Source organism: Bipolaris maydis, assembly GCF_028858645.1.
Source record: "Bipolaris maydis strain C4 unplaced genomic scaffold PSV08scaffold_10, whole genome shotgun sequence".
Classification (NCBI taxonomy): Eukaryota; Fungi; Ascomycota; class Dothideomycetes; order Pleosporales; family Pleosporaceae; genus Bipolaris; species Bipolaris maydis.
In genome coordinates this window covers 1,044,100-1,064,764 of record NW_027093866.1, presented here as the reverse complement: position 1 = coordinate 1,064,764, position 20,665 = coordinate 1,044,100, and the positions used below count along the sequence as shown (strand labels likewise).

At 53.6% G+C, this 20,665-nt stretch overlaps 5 protein-coding genes across 5 annotated transcripts; 3 read left to right on the top strand and 2 right to left on the bottom strand.

Annotated features, from left to right (window-relative positions):
• Nucleotides 1-1,885: 1,885 nt before the first annotated feature.
• Nucleotides 1,886-2,725, bottom strand: PSV08DRAFT_353526 (uncharacterized protein; the record flags this gene model as incomplete). Its single annotated transcript, XM_014227712.1, has 2 exons — nt 1,886-1,946; nt 2,013-2,725. The coding sequence occupies 2 exons, from the start codon at nt 2,723-2,725 to the stop codon at nt 1,886-1,888; spliced, it is 774 nt and encodes a 257-aa protein (XP_014083187.1).
• A 2,345-nt stretch (nt 2,726-5,070) lies between these two features.
• PSV08DRAFT_226853 (Metallo-dependent phosphatase-like protein) lies at nt 5,071-6,439 on the top strand (the record flags this gene model as incomplete). The annotated part of the gene is made up of 3 exons (XM_066092202.1): nt 5,071-5,094; nt 5,120-5,252; nt 5,328-6,439. The coding sequence occupies 3 exons, from the start codon at nt 5,071-5,073 to the stop codon at nt 6,350-6,352; spliced, it is 1,182 nt and encodes a 393-aa protein (XP_065948810.1). The 3' UTR covers nt 6,353-6,439.
• A 1,906-nt stretch (nt 6,440-8,345) lies between these two features.
• On the top strand, nt 8,346-10,399 carry PSV08DRAFT_377681 (uncharacterized protein; the record flags this gene model as incomplete). Its single annotated transcript, XM_014227714.2, has 1 exon — nt 8,346-10,399. The coding sequence occupies one exon, from the start codon at nt 8,346-8,348 to the stop codon at nt 10,131-10,133; it is 1,788 nt and encodes a 595-aa protein (XP_014083189.1). The 3' UTR covers nt 10,134-10,399.
• A 1,980-nt stretch (nt 10,400-12,379) lies between these two features.
• On the bottom strand, nt 12,380-17,590 carry PSV08DRAFT_183815 (uncharacterized protein; the record flags this gene model as incomplete). The annotated part of the gene is made up of 5 exons (XM_066091900.1): nt 12,380-15,763; nt 16,157-16,497; nt 16,841-17,073; nt 17,279-17,434; nt 17,493-17,590. The coding sequence occupies 5 exons, from the start codon at nt 17,588-17,590 to the stop codon at nt 12,380-12,382; spliced, it is 4,212 nt and encodes a 1,403-aa protein (XP_065948809.1).
• Nucleotides 17,591-18,720: 1,130 nt separating this feature from the next.
• On the top strand, nt 18,721-20,426 carry PSV08DRAFT_206111 (60S ribosomal protein uL4). Its single transcript, XM_014227717.2, has 3 exons — nt 18,721-18,859; nt 19,159-19,232; nt 19,282-20,426. Exons 1-3 carry the CDS (start codon nt 18,779-18,781, stop codon nt 20,240-20,242), a joined length of 1,116 nt encoding a protein of 371 aa, XP_014083192.1. The 5' UTR covers nt 18,721-18,778; the 3' UTR covers nt 20,243-20,426.
• Nucleotides 20,427-20,665: the final 239 nt, after the last annotated feature.

Here is a 20,665-nt window from a genome sequence, read left to right as displayed (position 1 = left end):
GCGCGTCTTCGAGCATGCACCGCGAGCCACAGCGTCGACACGCCCACGCTGCCTCGCTGCGCTGCTCGCTCGACCTGTTTGCGCCTGCCCGCCGCCTTGCCCGCGCCTGCCCTCCGCCTGTCTGTGACGGGGTGGCCTCTGCGCCGCACTAGCCCCGTTTCCATCACCGCCCCAACGCGCCTGCCCTCGCCTCACCACCACCTTCCGCTTCTCCATCCACCACCCGCCCGACACCACCCACTCGACTTCACCCGCCCTCGTCCCTCGCCCCTCGACACCCAGCCTGCCAGCCTGCTGCCTCCTGTTCAACCTTGGCCCCCTCATCCGCCCCAGTCGTGGCCCGAGTCGCTGACAAGGCTCCCGGCCAGCCAGTAGTAAGCCCTGCATCGTCGCTGCTCACCACTGCAGCAGCAGCAACAGCCTGCAAACGGCAAATCCCTATCTCTCTGCCTTGCTAGTCCCATCTCCATCCACACACCCACACCCACACCCACACCCTCCACAGCTTTGCAACCGCAAACAAACATCTGTCCTTGGTTTTTCTTCCATCACCACAGCCGCCGGATGCACCGGACGGGCCCCCCGCGTCGTGAGCGCGTCGCGCACGCCCGATTGCCTCTCGCTTGGCCAACTGATCTACGCGCGCCGCTGCGCCTAGCGCATACTTGCATCGATATACCAGCCAACCTCTTGTTCCATCCTTTGTCTTTGCCTTGCCCTGCTTTTGTTTCGTCGAGCTTTCCTGCGCATTCTGCCATGTCCATTGCTGTGTCTTGTCCCTAAGCAAGCTCTCTGTGTGTGTGTGTGTGTGTGTCCCATGGCCCAAAACGTCCCATTGTCTTTCCCCGCAATCAGCTCTGCAAAGGAGTGTCTGTGGGCTCAATTTCCCGCGCTGGGTTCAACATGCAGGTCAACGCCCTCCGTGCCAGGCAATTTGGTTCATCGTATCATTGGTAATCTGGTCCGTGTGGGCTGCAGACAGCGGTCCGCTATGCGTCCGTGCCTGGTACAGATGGTTGCCAAGGCTTATGTTGTGAGCATCCGCGTCTTGCGTCTTGCATCTGCCCTTTCCCAAACAACATGTTGATTAATACGCGCCACACTCTATTGACAACAGATATCCTTGAGCACGCAGGATCCCCCCTTAATAAAAAAACACACAGCATCTGCAGCATGACGCTACCCGTGTATACATGTACTTATATATAAACTTGATGATTGCTGACTAGTCAGGCGTCCCGGTGCATAACACAACGACACGCATCGTCATCGGAGCTTTTCCGGTGTTGTCATGCATTGTCCACGCTTCGTAATCCGCGCTCAATTAACAATGGACCTAGAGGCACTGGCTCCGATACTTTGCGTACGCGTGCTCATGCCTGCTAAGGGGGGGAGGAGGAAGGAAGCAAGTTTCCTTCTAGAAAACTTGATTCCACGTGCGCCAAGCACAACAAGCATCACTACTACTGTATATCTTGTTTTCGATTACATGACCGCCTTTTTGTGGCCGCCTAGCGCCACTGTACCTTATCATCCACATGTCTATTTCCGCGTCATCATTAGCCTCGGTACCTACGCTAGCTACGCTACCCAGTACCGCAGTGCACATAATCTGCACTATCCATTTACCTATCAGCGGTACGTACATACCCGAGGTGAGAAAGATTCAATCTTCGAAAAAGGCCATTCTTTCCCAGAAAGTGCAGCCCAAGTCCCATCCAAAAAAAAATTCCCCCCCAGTACACCGTCAAACGCTCGCGCGACGCCTACCCATGGTAATCCCCCAGAACGCGCGTACACTCTCCAACTCGCGCACTTGTGCTCTCCACCTATCCCACACTGCCCTTATAAGCTCTCGGATTGGTATCGGAGAAGCGTGGATATACTACTCCCCACGGAGCAGTGCGCGGTATTCTTCAAGCTGCATAAGCGTGACTTCAATCTCACTGTTTTGATTTGTTTAGTATTACTGTCGGGATATGCGTCAAGGAACAAGGGGGGGGACTACTTACCCCGGATCAGGATTCTCACCGGCGACCAAGTTTTGCAACCGGATTTCTGCTGCAGATGCAAGAGTCGCAAGGCTGTCTATCGTACGCGGGTCCTGCCTTCGTTGAGCGTAGTAGTGGTCGTAAAGCGATCGACCTTCGGTGGCATGTAGTGATAGCGACGCAACAGCGGGGCGTCTGCCTCCTCCTCCTCCTACTACCAATGGCTCTGATATCCCGGGAGAGCACGCATATGTGATCTCGTTGGTCGTGACATCTTGCCTCCAATACAGCACATCGACTTGTGAATTCCGCCTGTTGCTTTCCTGGTTTGCAACGTAAAGCTTCATGTATCCACGCTTGAATTTTGCACATGTGTCGAAGCCTTGGGAGCGCAGGTAGTAGCATAGACGCAGTGCCTCTTGCGCTGTTGGCTCGAAATCCGATGGCGAGATCATTTGCGTCCACTTGCATGCTTGTCGCCCGGTGAGCGCATCTGATGGGTAGGATGCTAGGTATCTCAAGGCCTTGAGCTGGACTCGGACGTAGTCGAGTGTCCTCTCGCAACCCCCCGTCTCGTCGGCTTCGTTGTACACGGTCTGTTCTAGTACAGGCACGATCGTGGTAATAGGCTGAATCGGTGTCGGTGGCGTTGGTGTGGAAGGAGTAACGAAAGGAGCATCTCTGTCATATACCAGATGCTGTATGTCATTCGTGTTGTTGGTAGTCGGATCCATCCTCGAGCGTTTATTCTATATGGTCGCGGAAATGCAGTGGCAAGTCGGGTAAAAACTAAGATACGGTGCGATATCTCTGGGCGAGACACTGGACAGGTGAGAATGCTTCTGGGATATTCGTCAGTCAAACTGATGCGCGATTGCGGATCTATTTGTCCGTACGTGATATTTGCTCAATCAGGAAAACGATCGATTCTGTTTCACAGTGAAAGAATACGGATTGCGAATGGTGTTATACCTCATCTCGCAAAAGCGATATGAGAGAAATATTGACAAATGCAACGGTGGAGATTGATTGTAGCGAGACACTAAAACCGTGGGTGAAGGTGAACAAGGCAAGAAGGACGGACCAGCTTTTTCTCACCACGCGACTACCCCCTGTGGGCCGAATCCATCCACTTGTAGTCCTTCGCTCTTTCTTCGGGCTGACGAGTGAGTGAGAAAGTGATTGTTCGGCCTTAACTGAGTGGTGCTTTGCCCTTTGCAAGGTTGGTGGGTCGCCTGTAGTACCAATCATGACTTCAACTTTGCCAATTACTGTGTTGGGATGGAGAACAAAACACCATGAAAACCATACGAGGATCGATGCATAGTTTTGGCTATACATGGCTCTGGCAGTGCGTTTTGACGCGAAGAAAGACGGCTCGGTAAGGCGTATACCAGAAGTCAGTGAGTCAACCTGGAGACTGTCTTAATAACGCTTGAGGAGTGATATGTGGTATTTCGGTGCTAAACCAAGCATACGATTCCTTAAAGGCAGTTTTACCAAGAAAGAAAACAATTTGTGTATGTGAACAAATATTAAATTTGCTCCTTCACTTGTCTGATTACACGAGGTTGACAGCGTCTGCAAATTTCTCACAGATTCATCCACCTCATTAATGCTAAATTTTCCAAGTTCAACGATAAAAGGCCAGTTCCAGCTTTTTATAGAGACAAATCGTCAGTCTTATGTAAATACTTCAAAATGTAATTTAGCAGCTTCACTTCTACTCATCTGATCAATGATGTGTTATTAGTATGTCTATGTAGCTACAGGTTTGTAAGAGCTTCGAAGTGACACAGTGCTTCTGGAAGCATTACTACCGTAGACTTGCCCCTAGCAACAGCAATGTGCTGATTTGCCGAGAGAAGAAGGTATATGCTCAACACGTGTAAGGTATTGTGGCTTCATGACAAGTGAAATGATACCATTTCTATACATCATCCTTGGATATGTGTCTGAAATGGACTTGGGAGACCTGATTTATTCTTAATGTACTTGACGATTTTTCTATTGCAAGATTCAAAACCTGATTGATGTGAAATATTACAATACAGACAAAAACTCGTGAGTCCATACACCCACCTCATTGACATTTAACTTTCCAAATATTTGCATCATCTCTTCTTCTCTTGCATGCAGCACAACGCTCTACATCCTACAAAGGCCCCCTTTCCTCTCCACAAAGTACTAAACACTAACTCCCAAAAAGGAGTAAAGTTCCCTTCACCCCCAGAAGCATTGCCACTGTTAGACCACAAGCCTACAATGACTATTCTCCTGTAACCCCTATACCCACATCTTCACAGCCCCACACGTGACGTTACAGCCCGTTTGCTGAAACAGACTACACTAGTCTACACCCACCCAAGATCACCCTACACACGCGCACCCCCCCCCCTCCCTTCCACATCTGCCGCAAAAGAAAAGAAAAGAAAAAGGGCTAATGACTTGCATCTCACCCTGAACCAAACAACTTGACAGCGGGCAAGCACACGGCAAGTTACTCGGAAAGCCTTGGCACCGTGGTGGTGGGGTGGCGGTGGCGAAAGAGAAAAAAAAAGGGTCAAACAGGCCGAGGTGCGGCGACAACAAGCAAATACAACCCCTCCTCTCCCCTCCTCGTGTCAGGGAAGAAAGATAGACCAGGACGATCACAAAGGGACTTTGCCCGTTTGCCACAGACGGGTGTACCTGTCCATCACTCCAGGGACTGGGCGGGCGGGAACAAGCAATATGATGCCACTGCTGTTTGCAAGACTCATGAGGCTGAAGGGGGGATGTTCAGGTACACACGGGGTCTAGAATGGGGGGCAGATGTGTAGTAAGAGGGTATGACGTATGCACAGCTCATGATCTTGATTTCCAACCCTCTTTCCCTCTTCTTCCACCACGTCTGCTTTCTATTCTATATTGCATTCTAGCTTTATTGGCTAGAAGGTCCAAGTCTTTTTTTTTTGCCTTTCTAATGTCGGTGAGGGGTTAGCTTGGTGAGGTGTAGTTGGTTGGTGCCCACCCGAACCACACCCCTCCTCTGAACCCCCCACACGTGCCTAAGCATGCCCGCACCCGTTTCAACACCATGCACGCGCAAAACGCGCATAGTGTGCGTATCGGATACGCACAACCAGACACCCAAGCTACCTCGAGGTGACGTGCTCATCCACGCCGGCGACTTGACAAATCAAGGGAGTTATAGTGAATTGAAAAAAGCTGTGCAATGGATAGAGAAGCAAGACTTTGAAGCAAAAATTGTTGTTGCTGGTAATTTACAATTCCTATCCCGGTTGAAATGGTTGGTGGGGCTGATGAGTTTTTTTTCTCTTGTTCCTTCCTGAGCAGGCAATCACGAAATCACACTCGATGCGCCGTTTTTCAACAAAAACAAGGGCTCGTGGAAATGGCCTGGCGACCAAGACCCCACGGCGTGCAAAAAATTGTTGGTCGAGTCAAAGTCGATTACGTACCTTGAGCATACCACTACTGTGGTCGAGCTTACCTCACCAAAAGGACCGGGAACACGGTTCACGGTATTCGGTAGCCCGTATACACCCCAACAAGCGAATTGGGCCTTCCAGTACCGAGCAGAGGAAGCGGAAGACGTATGGAATAAGATTCCAGAAGGGGTAGACATTGTCGTGACTCATACACCGCCAAAAGGGCATTGCGATGGATCGGCAGAAGCTTCAAGAGACGGCAGAGAAGGGTGCCCAGCTTTGTTACGAAGATTGTCGAAGATCAGGCCCAAGTTGAGCATCTGCGGTCATATCCATCGAGGACGAGGCGTCGAGACAGTACGGTGGAGGACTCAGCCCTTGGACCAAGCCACACAGAGCGATAGTGGTAGCCTAGTGCAAAGCGTAGAATTCTGGAGCGATCCAGGGAGAACTAGCAACAAAATGTCCTTAGTTGACTTGACCATCAAGTCAATAGCAGGGCGCGACTTGGGCTGCGATACAGGGCTGCCACGTCAAAGCATGCCTGACTCGATGCAAGATGGTACTATGAGAAGCCAGGCTGATGCATCTCCTGCGCCGGATGTTACATGGCGTCAGCCCCCATCCGGTGATGGGAACCTTGTCCCGACGTCAAGCCTCACTGGTATTGCCCTTGAGAATAATGAGGCGTGGTGGAGAGGAGAGAACCATAGTAAAAATTTGAGGAATGCAAGACATGCATGTCTCAACAATGGATGCAGGACGGGTCGGGCTTTTGGAGATGCAGAGACGGCGCGTATTGAGACGACGACAGTGGTCAACGCAGCATACCTGGGCCCAAGGATTGCTGGAAAACCTACCGGGCACCATAAGCCGATGGTAGTCGACATTCAAATGCCCGTATGGAGGGGTGAGGATGAGGAGTGAATGAGGTGGCTGATGTGGGATGACATGTGCAGTGCAGCGTACCTGTCGGACATGATATCATGCTTGGTGACCAGCACCTGTTCTCTTGTGTGCACAAGACATGTTCGTCGTCAGTTGTGCTGCGCAATAGTGGAGGACCACGTAGAGGGACCTGCTTCGCCAGGAGCCCGTGGGTAGGATATGTCATTATTGGGCGTGACACGCAGAAGAGCCCCGCCTCACCCCGCATAGGCGTATCTTATCGTCCAACCACGCCAGGGCCTAACATGTGCCAATTCGGGACGGATCGAGTGGGAACAAATCTCACATGGGACAAAAAATCGTCAGCCTGGCGACGCAAGCGCCGTGCCCTGACCCGAGTTTTGACGGCCCACCGGGGGGGGGGGGGGGGGGGCCCTCCATGAGCCAGCTGCGGTGCGGAGGATGCGCAGTCATGCCATGGTGCCCCCCCCCTACACAGTAGGGCCACCAAGACCCGGTGACGGCTGGTTGAGAGTTCGGCATCAGGTTGTCTCAGAGGGCTGGTCAGGCCGAAGACAGGTCTGGTTGGGTGTTGGGCGTGACGGGGAGCCGGCCGTGTGCCTTCGGTTGCAGTGTGGTCCATCTGTGGCCAGGACGGCGGCGTGGATTCGCTGTGTGTTGCAAAGTGTCTTCAGCGGGGATGCTGACCGTTCTGGCTCACTTGCTGGGCCTCGCAAGTCATGCCGGCTGAGGGGGAGAGTCCTATCAGATGCAATGGAGCCCCAAGTCTCAAACGACCATGTGGCCGCTGGGGGGCGTGATTGGACTGGGTGTTTCGTAGGCGCCGTGACGGATGCGACGTGCAGCATGCTCATGTGAAGCGGCGGCGGCGGCTTGCGCGATGCGATGGCATGGCCCCACGGAAGGGCCTGGTCTAGGTGTAGGAGAAGGCGGACGGAAGCCGAAAGCACGCGGTGCCGTGACAGCCTTCAGCCCTGAGTAGAGGACCACTACCACCCGCGCGAAGTTGGGCAAGCCAGTCATGCTTGCGCGAGGCAATACAGACCAGCCGCAGCATCGCCAGGGGGGCTCCTAGAGCCGGCCTACTCATCCATCCTGGCGCAGCGTTATAGTAAACCGCAACGCCCCAGCTGCGTGCGGGCTGGCTGACTGATTTGACCATACTGCTGTCCGTCTGTCCGCATCCTCCCTCGACTGCCCTGTTTTTTGCTGCCTCTCCTCTCCTTCGCCATCATCACCCACGACGGCGTGCGATCGATGCCAACCATTGCCCGCCGCATTTTATTGGCATAGTAGCATATTGGCGTCGCTGAAACGGTGACGTCGCAGCATCCACACCGCAATTCCGCACCTGTAGAGCAGCGCTGCCGGGCAACCACGAGGCAGCTAGTCGAGAGCATTGTTGCGCCGCAAAAGAGGAAAAAGTAAAAGAAAACAAGACAACACAGCCTCACTACTGGCGTCCTAAGCACCACACACTTTCTTTGTCAGGCTTGTTTAATCCGCTTTTTTTTCGCCATCACTACGACCTTCTGCCGTCTTCGATGCGAGAGTCTGTGTTCGCGGCTCGGTCCACTCTTCCTTAGGTCAGCGAAAGTAACCCGGCCCAGCCATCCTCGTCATCCCCCCTTGCCCAGACACGTTCGCCGTCCGCTGTCCGTCTTCCGCTCTCACCACCCAAGCACCACGCACCACGCACCACATACCCGACTCTCCTTAAAGCCCTTTGCCACCAAGCGCCTACCGGGCCTCTCTCTCGCTACCTCTCCCCTAAATTGTGGCGCTGCCTGTCTGCGTATACATACCAGCCACGCCGTCCATCCCATCCATCCCAGCTCCGCCACAGGCATTGGCTGCATTGACTTTTTCCCTGTGCCTGTGCCAGCCCAACAGTCGCCCGGCCGCCTCGACGGGCTCTCTATAAAGTATACGCGAAGCCCCACCGCGCAATCGATTAGCACTACTTCCCCCTCCAACCCCCCCGCCTCCCATTCACATTCACACAAACACCATGGACTTGGATCCCACGCCCGACCACTACAAGGCCCTCGGCCTCGACAGGAGTGCCACCGCCGCCATCATCAAGTCCACATACCGCAAACTGGTACTCAAGTGCCATCCCGACAAAGTCACCGATCCCGCATTGAAAGAGCAGAAGCAGGAGGAGTTTCACCGCATCCAGCAAGCCTACGAATGTCTCATCGACGACGAAAAACGGGCCCACTACCACGCAGTCCTCGAGCTTGACAAGCTGCGCAAGGAAAAGGCCGCAAGACAAGCCGCTGCGCCACGTGACAGGACGGCGCGCTTCGACGTCCCAACACCTGGTGGTTCCTCCTTTACCGCAAATGGTCCCGCGCGATACGCCACCGAGTACCGCGCACCTCCATCGTCGCGTGACGATGCCAGCCGTTATCAAGAACGCGAGCGTGAGCGTGAGCGTGAACGCTCCCACCACCAAACTTACACATCCAAGCCGACTGCGCCACCCCGATCCAGCCGCGAAAAAGAGTCTTCAAAAAGCAGCAGATATGCCAAGGAAGACCGCGGTCGATCAGAACGTGAAAAGGCACGTGCCAAGGAGGTCCGCAGCGACCGCAAGTTTGCATCTGCTGAGAGTGAATCATCGGCCGACGAGAAGGCGCGCCACGAGTCGGGATACAAGATTCGCACGGAAGAAGAAGCTCGTCGCAAGGCTGCTGAAGAGCGCCGATCCTACGAAGAGGCACGCCATACTACTCTGCCCACTCACCGCAAGATGAGCGTACAGGCCGAGGAGGCACTTCGCTACCAGCACAAGTCGCGTGCGCAGGTTGAAGAGGAGATAACGTCATCTCGCCCTATGCCTGCTAGAGCATCCTCGCGCGATTACTATGCCGCCGAACCCCGCTCTTCCCGCCGCGAGTCTTCTCGCGCTGAGGCTCCCGTGCGTAGGTCTTCCGCCAGGCCTAGCAAGGACCGCCCTTCAATGTCGCGTCGCGAAACCGATCGAACTGATCGCGGTATTCCTGAGGTCGTGGATTGGGCTGAGGAGAGGCGCACTGAAGAGAGGCGTCCTCCCATGTTCAAGCACTCGACATCGTCGCCCATTGAGCTTGGACGTGGAATCCCCCAGCGTTCCTACACCGAACGGCTGCCGCGACGTACCGAGACCTCGCCACCCCCGGCACCACCAGCCTTCCACCGCTCGTCGACGATGCCTATCCACCCATCGTCCTCGCGCAGAAAGGAGTCGACTGCGCCTCGATCTTCTGGTCTACGCGAAGCCACCGCTTCTGAGCAATATGCCAATCCCGAAAGAGACGCCTTCTCCACCATCCCACCGGTACAGCAGACTACGCCTAGCAGCACTAAGAAGGTTTATTATTACCCGGTTAGTGGAGGTGGTGTATCTGTCCGTCCGGATGAAATTCCAACCGCCGCTCGTCACGTACCGCGCGAACCATCCCGCTACCAACGGTCGCCATCGCCATCGCCAATCGGCAAACCCCCGATTGGCGCTAACCGGCCGGTAGAGCCCACCACTTCCTACAAGACCGCGCCGCGCCCATCCATGCCGAGCCGCAACGAGTCGTACCGTACAGTGTCGCCCGTTCGTGGTTCCGAGGATCGCGGACGTTCTGGAAGACCTAAGCTCTACGGTGAGATTGGACGCGAGCCTAGCTTCGACCCCAACGATGTGCAGTTTAGTCGCCGATATGGCCCAGAAGATGTCAGATGGGCTCCCAGATCCGGCGAGCCTGACAAAGGATACTCTACTAAGCCTTCTTTGGGAAGGACTGCGACATATGTCTACTAGGCATGTCAATGAGTGAGGAATGATTTTTACCTCATTAACATTTACATGGGCAATTCATTTGCCCCAGGATACCCCCCCTCACAAACCCGGGTATAACATTTACCGGGTTCTTTGCATTTATTGGTTATTGTTTTTTTTCTGGCGTTTTCAAGGTTGGGTCGAGTTGTTTTCTAAAGCAACTCACAGTGTGTGTACTTTCTTTTTTTGTTGACGACACCACGCAAGTGCTGCGTTGGGTCCCAGTCTCTCTCCAACCTCCCCCGCCTCCCTTACCCCAAGGTGTATGTTCTTGTGCGTCGTCCTTTTTTTTTGCTTTTTTTTCGATTCCTGTCTTATTTCCCCACCTTCGCTCCAATGCTTTTTTTCTCTTCTTCTTCTTCTTCTTCAACCGATTGCCGGTTGCTCGATGCGGCCGAAGAAAGTCAACTAGTTTGACTTTCTTTTCTCCTTTATAGATGCGAGTTTCTCTTTCTCACACTCGCTTTTTTCTTTTTTCAAATACCGGGTAAGGGAGTGCGCGGGACATGGCATCATGTCTACACTCTCGCTTTATAAGAGGCTCATGTACGTGCACGAGTCCAACGAAATCACCTGTCGTTTCTGCACGTTTCTGTGTCTTCTTTTTTTTGTTCGGGGGCATTTACAAACCTATTATATAAACTATTATTACGACCAAATTCTTTTCTTCCTTCTTTCATCCCATCTTTTTACACCTTGTAGTCTTGCGACGACGCAAAGGGGAACTCCAACATACGTAGTTTTGCCAGAGTAGAATTGTCATCACGCTTTTTCAACCATAAACCATCCCATATTCTTGACATCAAAGTGACTAAGAAACGAAAAAAAAATCAACTGCTGACCTCACGTGTCGTTTGTTGTCTTCAGCTTGACGTTCAAATTGCGCAGTAGCAAAGAACAATATATTTAGCTGACTAAAAAAAAAGGTAGTTAGAAACCGAGCATGCCAAGATATGATATTGGTTAGTAAGTACCTACTTACCAAGTACATACGACATGTGTAATCCACAATCACGTAATCATCCAGTTCACGTGCAACTCATGTATATGTAAATGTATATGTAGTTTCCATTCATGTATACAGCCCCTTACAGTTGTACCTTCCCTTTCCCCTTCTCACAAAAGAAGAAGAAAACAAAGAAAAGTTGGGTAGTATTACCTTGACCCCGCCTGGGTATAGATATAGATCCATAGAGCACAGCGAGAGAAAGAGGACGAGGGGGTAATAAGTAGGCAAAAAGAGGAAATTTCAAAAGAAAAAAAACCCCTAAAGTTATCCAGATACACACAGACACACTTAACTAACCCGATTGAATCTTTTCCCAGATCGAGCCTTTCCCTTTACTTCCATCTTCCTAAAGAAAACCCTTCCTTAACCCGCGAGAATTTCTCCCAAAAAGGACCAAAGAAAAAAAAACGCCTACTGCTGGCTGATGAGGGTGCCAAGCAGATCAAAACAGTGATAGGAAAGAAGAAAGGAGAAAAACACAAAAGGAAAAACAACCAAGGATACAACCCCAAAACAATTGGGGGGTATGTACTTTCCGCTGGATAGGTGCAGCGCTTTGCATGGCTCGTAACATCGATACTGAGGGGGATCAAACCAATAAGGGAAACAAAAGGAGAAAAGGTATGACGTAGGTATACAAAGCAGCGAGAGTGTAGTGATGATGGCTGGTTTGAACAAGAGAGATAAAGAGAGAGATAGAGGGGGATGCCTTGACAAAAACGAGTGGAAAGCCGTGGAGGGTTGGCGGAACTAGGCACTAGAAACTAGGACATTACACTTTTTTTGCGTAACTCAACGCGCATTAGTCCTCCACAAGGCAAAATAGTTGAAGCCGTTTGGAAAGACGGGCTTGTAAAGAGAAACAGAGTCTTGACACAAAGAAAAGCTGACCGCAAAAGAGGAAAGAGGTCGGTACTGTCTTGATGGTACTTGTTGGGGCCGCTGATCCAAACAATACGTCTTACAAACGTTGTCAAGATGCAAGACGAGCTGATGCGATTTGAGACCATCCAAAATTCAAACGCTCAGTGTTGGTGGCGTCGCAGTTTCCGAGAGACGGAGAATTCCTCTACGAGAAACTGGGTAGTTTCTGGCCTGGCGGTCGGGGGTAACTGAACCTTGGTATCGGGATACTTCCCGAATATCCGTAGCGAGTCATGGAACTGGGGTTTCCCTTTGTGGACCCGGGTTTAGGCTCTTGACGTGGCTCCGCTTTTCCTCATAGTACATCCCAAATGTTGCGGACAATCGGGCTGACTCCGGTTTGTACGGGACTTCGAGGATCAGCAGTAGCCTTCTCAGGCGTCCAATGCCGCGGCATCGGGTCCTCCCATGCAGTATGGCCGTTTCGGCCATCTTTGATCGTCCCGTTTGATGAAACGGGGCTTGCGTCTTCACCAGGGCTCTGCAGTTCAAAGCGGAAAGGGTTCCTAGTGAATTCTTCTGCACGGGGTGACATGAGAGCGTCAATGTCGTCTGCAGCATGACGAGGAACTGCTGCCCTTGGCAGTTTCGATTGGATCTCGGTTTGCAGCTTCTGCAATTTCCGTTGCTCGTTCATGTTTGGAGATGAAAACCTTGTTCGAATGGCCTTTCCGGGAGTAGAGAGGAAGGTTTCGGTCGGGGTCCGAGGGGTGGCTGGTGCTTTAGGAAGCGCAAATGGGGCCGTTGTATGCGCACCGCCGCGGTTGAGAACTTGTTTCGCTGGGGAATTGCTATGACTGTCTACTCGAGGTCCGGCCAACTGGAATTGCTTCGATGCAGACATGTTCAGCGGAACTGGAGATTCGAAAATAGGATTTGTCTGTGCTGTACCATCCAGGGATGCGAAGCCATTAAAAGTTTGATGGGCAGGCGGTAAGATGGCCTGGAATGAGGGTCTCCGATCTTCCGATTCGAGGGCTTTGATAGTGGCGATACTGCTCGGCCTATCGAAAGGATTGAAATCCGCTCTAGTCGGTGAAGTCAAGCCAAAGGGATCCTCGTCTCCTAACCTGGGTTTCAATGGAGTCATGTGGAATTCGGTAGCACGTGGTGATTTTAGGTCTTCCTCCAAACGATCGTCAGTGCTGGCAAAGATATCATCCGAGAATTGAGTCTTCACTGGCGAAGCGATTTCTGCCGATTTTGTGTCATCATTATCGTAGCGGCCCCGGGAAGGTGCCGGTTGACCAAGATGGAATGAAGTACCGTAAGATTCATTGGCGTCGTCCTGCATAGCTTTAGACATGTCAAGTTTGGAGCTGCGTGGTGAGATTCCCGGGGTTACGCCATCCATCACCTGTGGAGCAGAATCAGGTTCCTCGTTATCCAGGTCGTAGCCTGCTGGCCAAGAGTTGTCAAATGATGTTTTGATTGGAGACATGATCCCAGAGTCCGCTGTATCATAGGATGGGAAAGTAGGTATGTTGAAACTTGCGACAGCAGGGGACCTCAAGGGTTCAAAGCTAGATGGTTGCATAGGAGCCAAGAGCCTCTCTTCGGTCCTAGATGAGGCGCCCTCGTCGATGCCAAGGTTGGGTCGTAATCGAAGTTGACGGGAAAAGTTGGGGAATGAAGGGGGTTGGACATTGTCTGGTGACTGTGGTGTTGCTTCGCCGCTGGAGATATCTTCAGTATGTATAGTGGGCACATCATTGCTAGTCACCGAGACCATAGGAACGACTTGGCCCTTGGGATCGACGTATGGTGTGGTGGCCTGGGCCGGCTGGGATGTGAGCTCGAAATGCAATGGGCTAGAATCCCATGACCTGCGGAAACCGGGCGAGAAAGCACCAGTGGGCGCAGACAATGGGCCTGGAGAAATTGCGATCATGTTTCCAGTGCTAGCACGTTGCATAGTCATGTCGCTGTCAGGAGGAAGCGGTGCCGTGCGTGGAGTACGTGATCCTGATCCCCCATCTCGATCGTACGAAGAGTACTTGTTCGATCCTGAAGGAAGACCAGCAGATCGTCGACCATAGCCTTGGTTGTGATACGAGCGGCTCTCGTTCTGCCTCAGCAAGCTGTTGCGGAATTCTTGGAGCTGCATGATGAGGTTCATGTTGGGTCCGATCCACTTGCTTCGCTTCTTGGCCTTGTCGTATGCTTCTTGCACGCTCATTTGAGGATCTTTGTACAAACCATAGGCGACAATTAGACTTGCAGAACGACTAACACCACACTGACAATGAATGAGTACGCGTTTCCCTTGCTGTACACGCTCGTCAATCATTTTCACGAGCTTGTGGAGGTCAGGCACGATATCGGTGTTATGCTCCCATGGCATATGGATGTACTCTGGAGTTTTGTATGTCTTGCCCTCAATGACAACCTCTCGTGGTTGTATCGTCTGCATCACTGGCGCCGTGGCTTTGGGTGTCGTTGGAGAGCTATCGCCCATGCCAAAGGATTGCTTTGGCCTCTGCGAAAGGGTGGCAAAGTCAATGTTCTCCGCTGGTGGGCCATCCACACGTCTGGCATCGATATCCTTTTGCAATTCTCCCGACGGTGCGGTGAAAGGATTTTTGACTTCACTTGCAACATTGATAATAACATCGAAAGTCGTGGCCTGTACGGCTGTGGGCTCAAAGTAGAGGTATACACCAGCCTCGTATATGCAAATGGGACCGTTGGGGTATGCTGCTGGCTTTTCCTCGCGTGATTGGGGAACGTCAAAGTTTGGCTCTTGGTCCTCCTCCTCTTCCATTTCAAAGGGGACTTCGGCAAGACCAGTTGGTTTGTTCACAACAGGACGTGGGGGTAACTGCATACCACCGAACGGGTTTACACTTGGTGAACACAACGGCAAGGAAGGGGATGACTGGAAATGACGAAGAGGTGGGCGGTTGAAGGATGGCGTTGAAGGTATGAGGAGTCGTACTGGCTTGTTGTCTGTGCTGCCGGGTGTCGATATCGTCAGGCTCAGATTCGATGGTCTTCGCTTGGGTGGTGTCGGCGGTTTGATGAACAGCGGTGATGGAGGCGCCGAACTATTCTTTTCCTTTGGTGCAACCGCAACAGGTGCCGGGGTGTGCGCTCGCAGGTTGCTCAGAGAAGAGGCCGTGTTGATGCCGAGGTTTTTAAGATTCCGCGGCTTCTTCGCAGGCGTCGTTGGGCGCTGTAGCTCGAAAAATGTACTTGAGTCTCCAGGCGGCTGTTCTGTCCTTCTTGACCTGAAATCAGCGACACATGATGAAGGGGCGAGCGTTCTTCCAAGAGGCGACTCGGGCGACACGCCCGGAGATGGGTCGGTCACAGATGACGAATCCATGGTTGAGATGGTAGTGGTGGGCGAGTTGTCGGACGAGGTCGTCGAGTTGCTTTCGCGGCTTTCGGTGTGAATGTGAAACGAGGAGAATGGCGCGCTTGAGGATGTGGTGGGACTTGTTGCTGGGCGCACTAGATTAACGCCATTCCCGTCTGCATGGCCCTTGTTGTGGTGTTCTCCCCCGAATACAGCGCCGAACGAGGGCATGGGCATAAACGATCGCGAGCTAGTCTGCACCATAGTGGATCTTGGAAGTGTCGTCTGGGTTGTGGGAGGCGGGCAGCACGCGCGTCGAGGCCAACGAGGAGCTGAAGGTAAGATGGAGGGTACTTTGGAGCAGGTCGCAAGGGACTGCTCAAGAGAGTTGGAAGGGAAAGAAGAATTAGGTGTAGAGAAAGGCCTTTTCATAGCCGTATTGTCAGCGCCATGTGGTGTTGTGGGTAGGGCAGGTATGACAAGCGCATGTGTTTCGAAACGTGAAGTACGCAATGGGGGAAAGGGAGATGGAGGTGTGGGTTGGAGACGGCGTGTCCGGGTTTGAGACAGGCTCGAGTGTGCGCAAGAGAGGATGGGTATAGTCGAGCAAGCAGCAGGCAGTAGTCGGCAGGTGACGGTTGCCCGTAGGTACACAATGCCGGGCTCAGACACGCATAGTGGTCGAGACAGGCCCAGAGAGGGGGAGACAGGGGGGTGGGAGCGAGGGCGTAGGGTGCAGGGGTGACGGGGACAAGAGAAGAGGCAGCTTACCTGGTAGCCAGCGGCGACGGCAGTGGTGGCAGTGGCGGTGGTGAATGGGAGCGAGAATACCAGATCCTCGACTAAGCGCCTGAGGGAAGGAGCGACTGGGCCGGCGATGCGCCTATGCCTGAGAGAAAGCGGCGCGGAGAGGCAGAAAAAGTCGACTGGCGGCGCCGGTACGGGTCGTCGAGGAGGGCGTGGGTGGTGTTTGCGAGAGGGCGACGAATCGTACGCTGCGACACACAGGCACAGAGGACGAGCGACGGGCTCAGATGCGGAGACTTGTGCAGCGTGTGGTGACCAGCTTGGGAGGGGACGATGGAAGCCGGTCGTGGCAGAGCCGCTGCCGCCTGGTGGTTGGGGGGAGAGGGGGGATCGTGGGGAGGCGGGCAGGCGGGCAGGCGATGGTCGAGTGTTGAGGCGGCGTGAATGCGTCGCTCATTGTCCATGGGGGAGAGAGGAGCCAGGGCAGGGACGCTAGGCGTGGCTGCTGTGTGCAAGTGCAAGTGCAAGCGCCGACGTCCAAAATAGCAACCGCCAGCCGTGCGCTACGAGGCAGCTGCGACCACTAGCACGCCATAACCTGCCCGCCTCCCACGCAGCCAACGCCGCCTTACTGGGCCACGGCCGCGTCCTCGCGCTCCTGTCCACCGTCCACCGTCCACCGTCCACCGCCGACCGCCCACCGTCGACCGCGCCCGCCGAGCAGTTTGGGCGGTGCGAACTTGTTCACGCCCACCGGCACTGGCACTGGCGCTGGCCTCTGCCCTCGCTCCTCGCCCTGCCCTCGCGCCCTCAGCCACCGGCCCTGAGCCTCGAGCGGGCTGCCATTGGCTGGCCGCACGGCTGGCCGCTGGCGAACCCCCGGCCAGCCTGCCCAGCTGGGACGACATCGCCCACCATCTCCCCCTGGAACCCTCCCCCATCTCCAGCGGCGGGCAGGCCCAGACGACAACCCTCGGAACGAGGCTGCAAGGCCTGTGCCGTCCTGTCGCCGCTGCAGCCACCGCCGACAGCACTCTGTCCTCGCCTGCCATCGACTTGAAGCGCTCGCCGTCGCCGTCGCCTTCGCCTTGCCTCACCGCACCCAGGCACGCAAAACAGTCGGACCAGACCCCTCTGACGTGAAACGCAACATGGGAAAGCCGTCGACCCACCTGTTGGCGGGGTGAGAGGGAGAGGCCGGCAGCGCACCGCGTCATTTGCCTCTGGGTCATGTGAGCGCGACTGCTGGTTTCACCTGCATCCCTTTGGTTTCGGAAGCCAGACAACCTGCCAGCGCCCAAACTCAATCACGACCAGTTTGCCAGCTTCTTCACCACGCTGCCTGCTTGCCTACACTCACGTCCTTTGCCCACGCCCGCATCTCGCTTTTTTTTTCTCTGGCCCTCCCACAAACACGGACCCGAGCCCGCCCATCCTCCGCTGCTCCCTGAACCCCATCCCGTCCTGCTGCACCACGTGTGTTTCAGTTGCCAACGCGAATGCGATTCGTGCACCCCTGTGGCGATCCATCGACTTGCCTCACAAAAGGGCACGTGCTCATTCGATATTCGCTTTTCCTTCAATCCACCCGGCTCATCCAAAGTCTTCACTCTCTCTCGCATCTTCCGTACACATATCCCGTCAAGCCACTAACCGACCAGGCCACTCCCAGCCGGCCCCCTTTCTATATCATTATTATACTTTACTATGAACACGCTTCTCGAACATTAGTTGGTGACAAGTTTTATCTGGTAGGGATTGAAACTACAGTCAGCATGACATCCTTCACCTCCCCCCATCAAGCAACTAACGGTCCGCCTGCCAAACACGTGTTTTAATACCACACAACACGCTATTATTAGTGGCTCTGCATGGTTCCCTAGGTCACCGTCGCTAGGTACTTACATACGCTTTATTTTGTTTTTTGCGCTATGGTCAAAGACCGAGCAAAGGGCAGCGACTATTCAAGACACTATCGAATCATTTCCTGCCCCCCTGGCAAGTGCTGCTATAAGCACTGTGTAAAGTATTGTACACGTTACTTACCTGCAAGGATATGCATCTTGTCCCGACTGTCGTCATGGCAATAAGAGCTGCGAGAGGCACGGTTGGGTCTATCCCTACAAATTTGCATGGCTTAATTCGCCCACTTTAAGGAAGATGCATAGAGTACCTGGCAAGGGCAGGACGGTTATTCTGAACCCAAGACGTGTCTGAAAATCTTGGGGGACTAGAATGGTCCAGGGCGCCATGATCGAGACCTCTTTACCTTGTCTACTGCCTACATATCAGGACACCTGTCGCATGTAGTCAGGTCCAGCTGCTTGCGCAGATCTGTTCTGCTACAGCAGACTAAGATTAGATAGCTCTGCGCATACACGTCCATAGTACATCGTCTCAGGATAATTACAAGATTATGCAGACAATCCTGCGAAATCACCACTCCCGTCACATGAGATGTTCAGTCTCGCCTCCGGTGAACGCAGGTGAACATGAGTGCAGCGCTAACCACCCAAAACCCGCCAAGTCCCGATGTGGCATAGCGCGCCCACTCGAAATTCGCTCGCTTCAGAACATCGCAAAAATCCGACGACGACTTCTCTTTTCGCGACAACTAACCACCCAGGTCAATTCCTAACAGCCACCATGTCGAGGCCAACCGTCACCGTCGTCTCTGCCAAGGGCGAGGTCACCCAGGACACCATCCCCGTCCCCAATGTCTTCAAGGTCAGTTCCACCGTCGCACTTCGAAATCCGCGATACGATGCAACCAGCAACCCGACGGACAGATTGAGAGAGAAGCTACAGTGAATGCGTATAAATGGGGGATTTTCAAGATTGGATACTCGGCTGGAAATCCCATGCGTGTATTGAGCTGGATCATTCATGTGGTGCTTGCGGCGCCATGACGAAAACTTCTGGGTTCCGCAATCGATATGGCGCTCTCTCGGTCTGTTCTGGTGTTGCATTGGGAGCATACAGTGTCGTGCACTTTATTCATATATTTGATTCTGACCCATCATTAGGCCCCAATCCGCCCGGATGTCGTCCACGCGGTGCACACTGGCATGAACAAGAACCGCCGCCAGCCCTACGCTGTGTAAGCCTTCCTCGCAAGCTGCACCGTTGACTGATCTAACAACACGCAGCTCTGAGAAGGCTGGTCACCAAACCTCTGCGGAGTCCTGGGGTACTGGTCGCGCTGTTGCCCGTATCCCCCGTGTCTCTGGTGGTGGTACTCACCGTGCTGGTCAGGCTGCTTTCGGTAACATGTGCCGCTCTGGCCGCATGTTTGCTCCTACCAAGGTCTGGCGCAAGTGGCACCAGAAGATCAACCTGAACCAGAAGCGCTTCGCTACCGCCTCTGCCCTCGCTGCTTCAGGAAGCCCTGCTCTTCTCCTTGCCCGTGGCCACGCTATCAGCACCGTCCCCGAGGTTCCTCTCGTTGTCTCATCGACTGCTTTCGCGGATGCCGCCATCAAGAAGACCTCCGCTGCCGTCGCTCTCCTCAAGGCCGTCGGTGCCGGTGCTGATGTTGAGAAGGCCCGCAACTCGCGCAAGCTCCGCGCTGGTAAGGGTAAGCTCCGTGGTCGCCGCCACAAGCAGCGCCGTGGACCTCTTGTCATCTACAACCCTGATGAGGATGGCAAGGAGCTCGTCCTTGCTTTCCGCAACATCCCAGGTGTCGAGACCTCATCCGTCTACTCCCTGAACCTCCTCCAGCTCGCCCCCGGTGGTCACCTTGGCCGCTTCATCGTCTGGACCTCTTCCGCTTTCAGCGCCCTCGACAAGGTCTACGGATCCACCACTGAGCCCTCAGCACTCAAGAAGGACTTCCTTCTCCCATCTCCCATGATGGTCCAGCCCGACCTCAGCAAGATCATCAACTCCAGCGACATTCAGAAGGTCCTCCGCCCCGTCCGTGGCGGAGCCGTGACCAAGCGCAGCCACACCCAGAAGAAGAACCCTCTCAAGAACTTCCAGGTGCAGCTCCGCCTCAACCCCTACGCTGCTACCTTCTCCAAGGAGAAGCTTGGCCAGAAGAAGATCGAGGCTGGCAAGCCCGAGCCTGCCGCCGATACCTTCTACGAGCTGCTCCAGGATAACTAGATGGTTGTTGGTTAGCGTTATGATTTCCTAAGGTGTTCTCTCTTCGGCTGGGATGGACTGGAATGATGAATGGCTATGACAAATGTAGCTCTTCACAAAATACCTCATGAAAAGGTTGCTTCCATGTTTGGCTGAATAATGTCTTTATGCAACTCTTTGAGACTGTGATGACTCAATATGCCTGAATGCCTGTGGTTTGTCTTGCCGTTCACGTCCCTTGGAGCAGTCTGGCGTTGTGTTTTGTCCATGTTTAATTTTCCTGCGGGGTAGCTCACGCATTGCAAAATCCAAATCTTGTATGCAAAAATGTTCTTGTTCTGATAGTTGTTGTGGCTAGCAATAAATCTGTGTTGCTAACATGATGTACATTTGTGATACGAACGCCACATATATCTAACGATGTATCCCCCCCTCCCAAAAAAA

Excerpts from the sequence above, each read along its gene's own strand:
- PSV08DRAFT_206111 (XM_014227717.2), top strand. The coding sequence starts at position 18,779 with ATGTCGAGGCCAACCGTCACCGTCGTCTCTGCCAAGGGCGAGGTCACC. Across the intron at positions 18,860-19,158 it reads CCGTCCCCAATGTCTTCAAG|GCCCCAATCCGCCCGGATGT; the intron begins GTCAGTTCCACC and ends ACCCATCATTAG. Across the intron at positions 19,233-19,281 it reads CGCCGCCAGCCCTACGCTGT|CTCTGAGAAGGCTGGTCACC; the intron begins GTAAGCCTTCCT and ends AACAACACGCAG.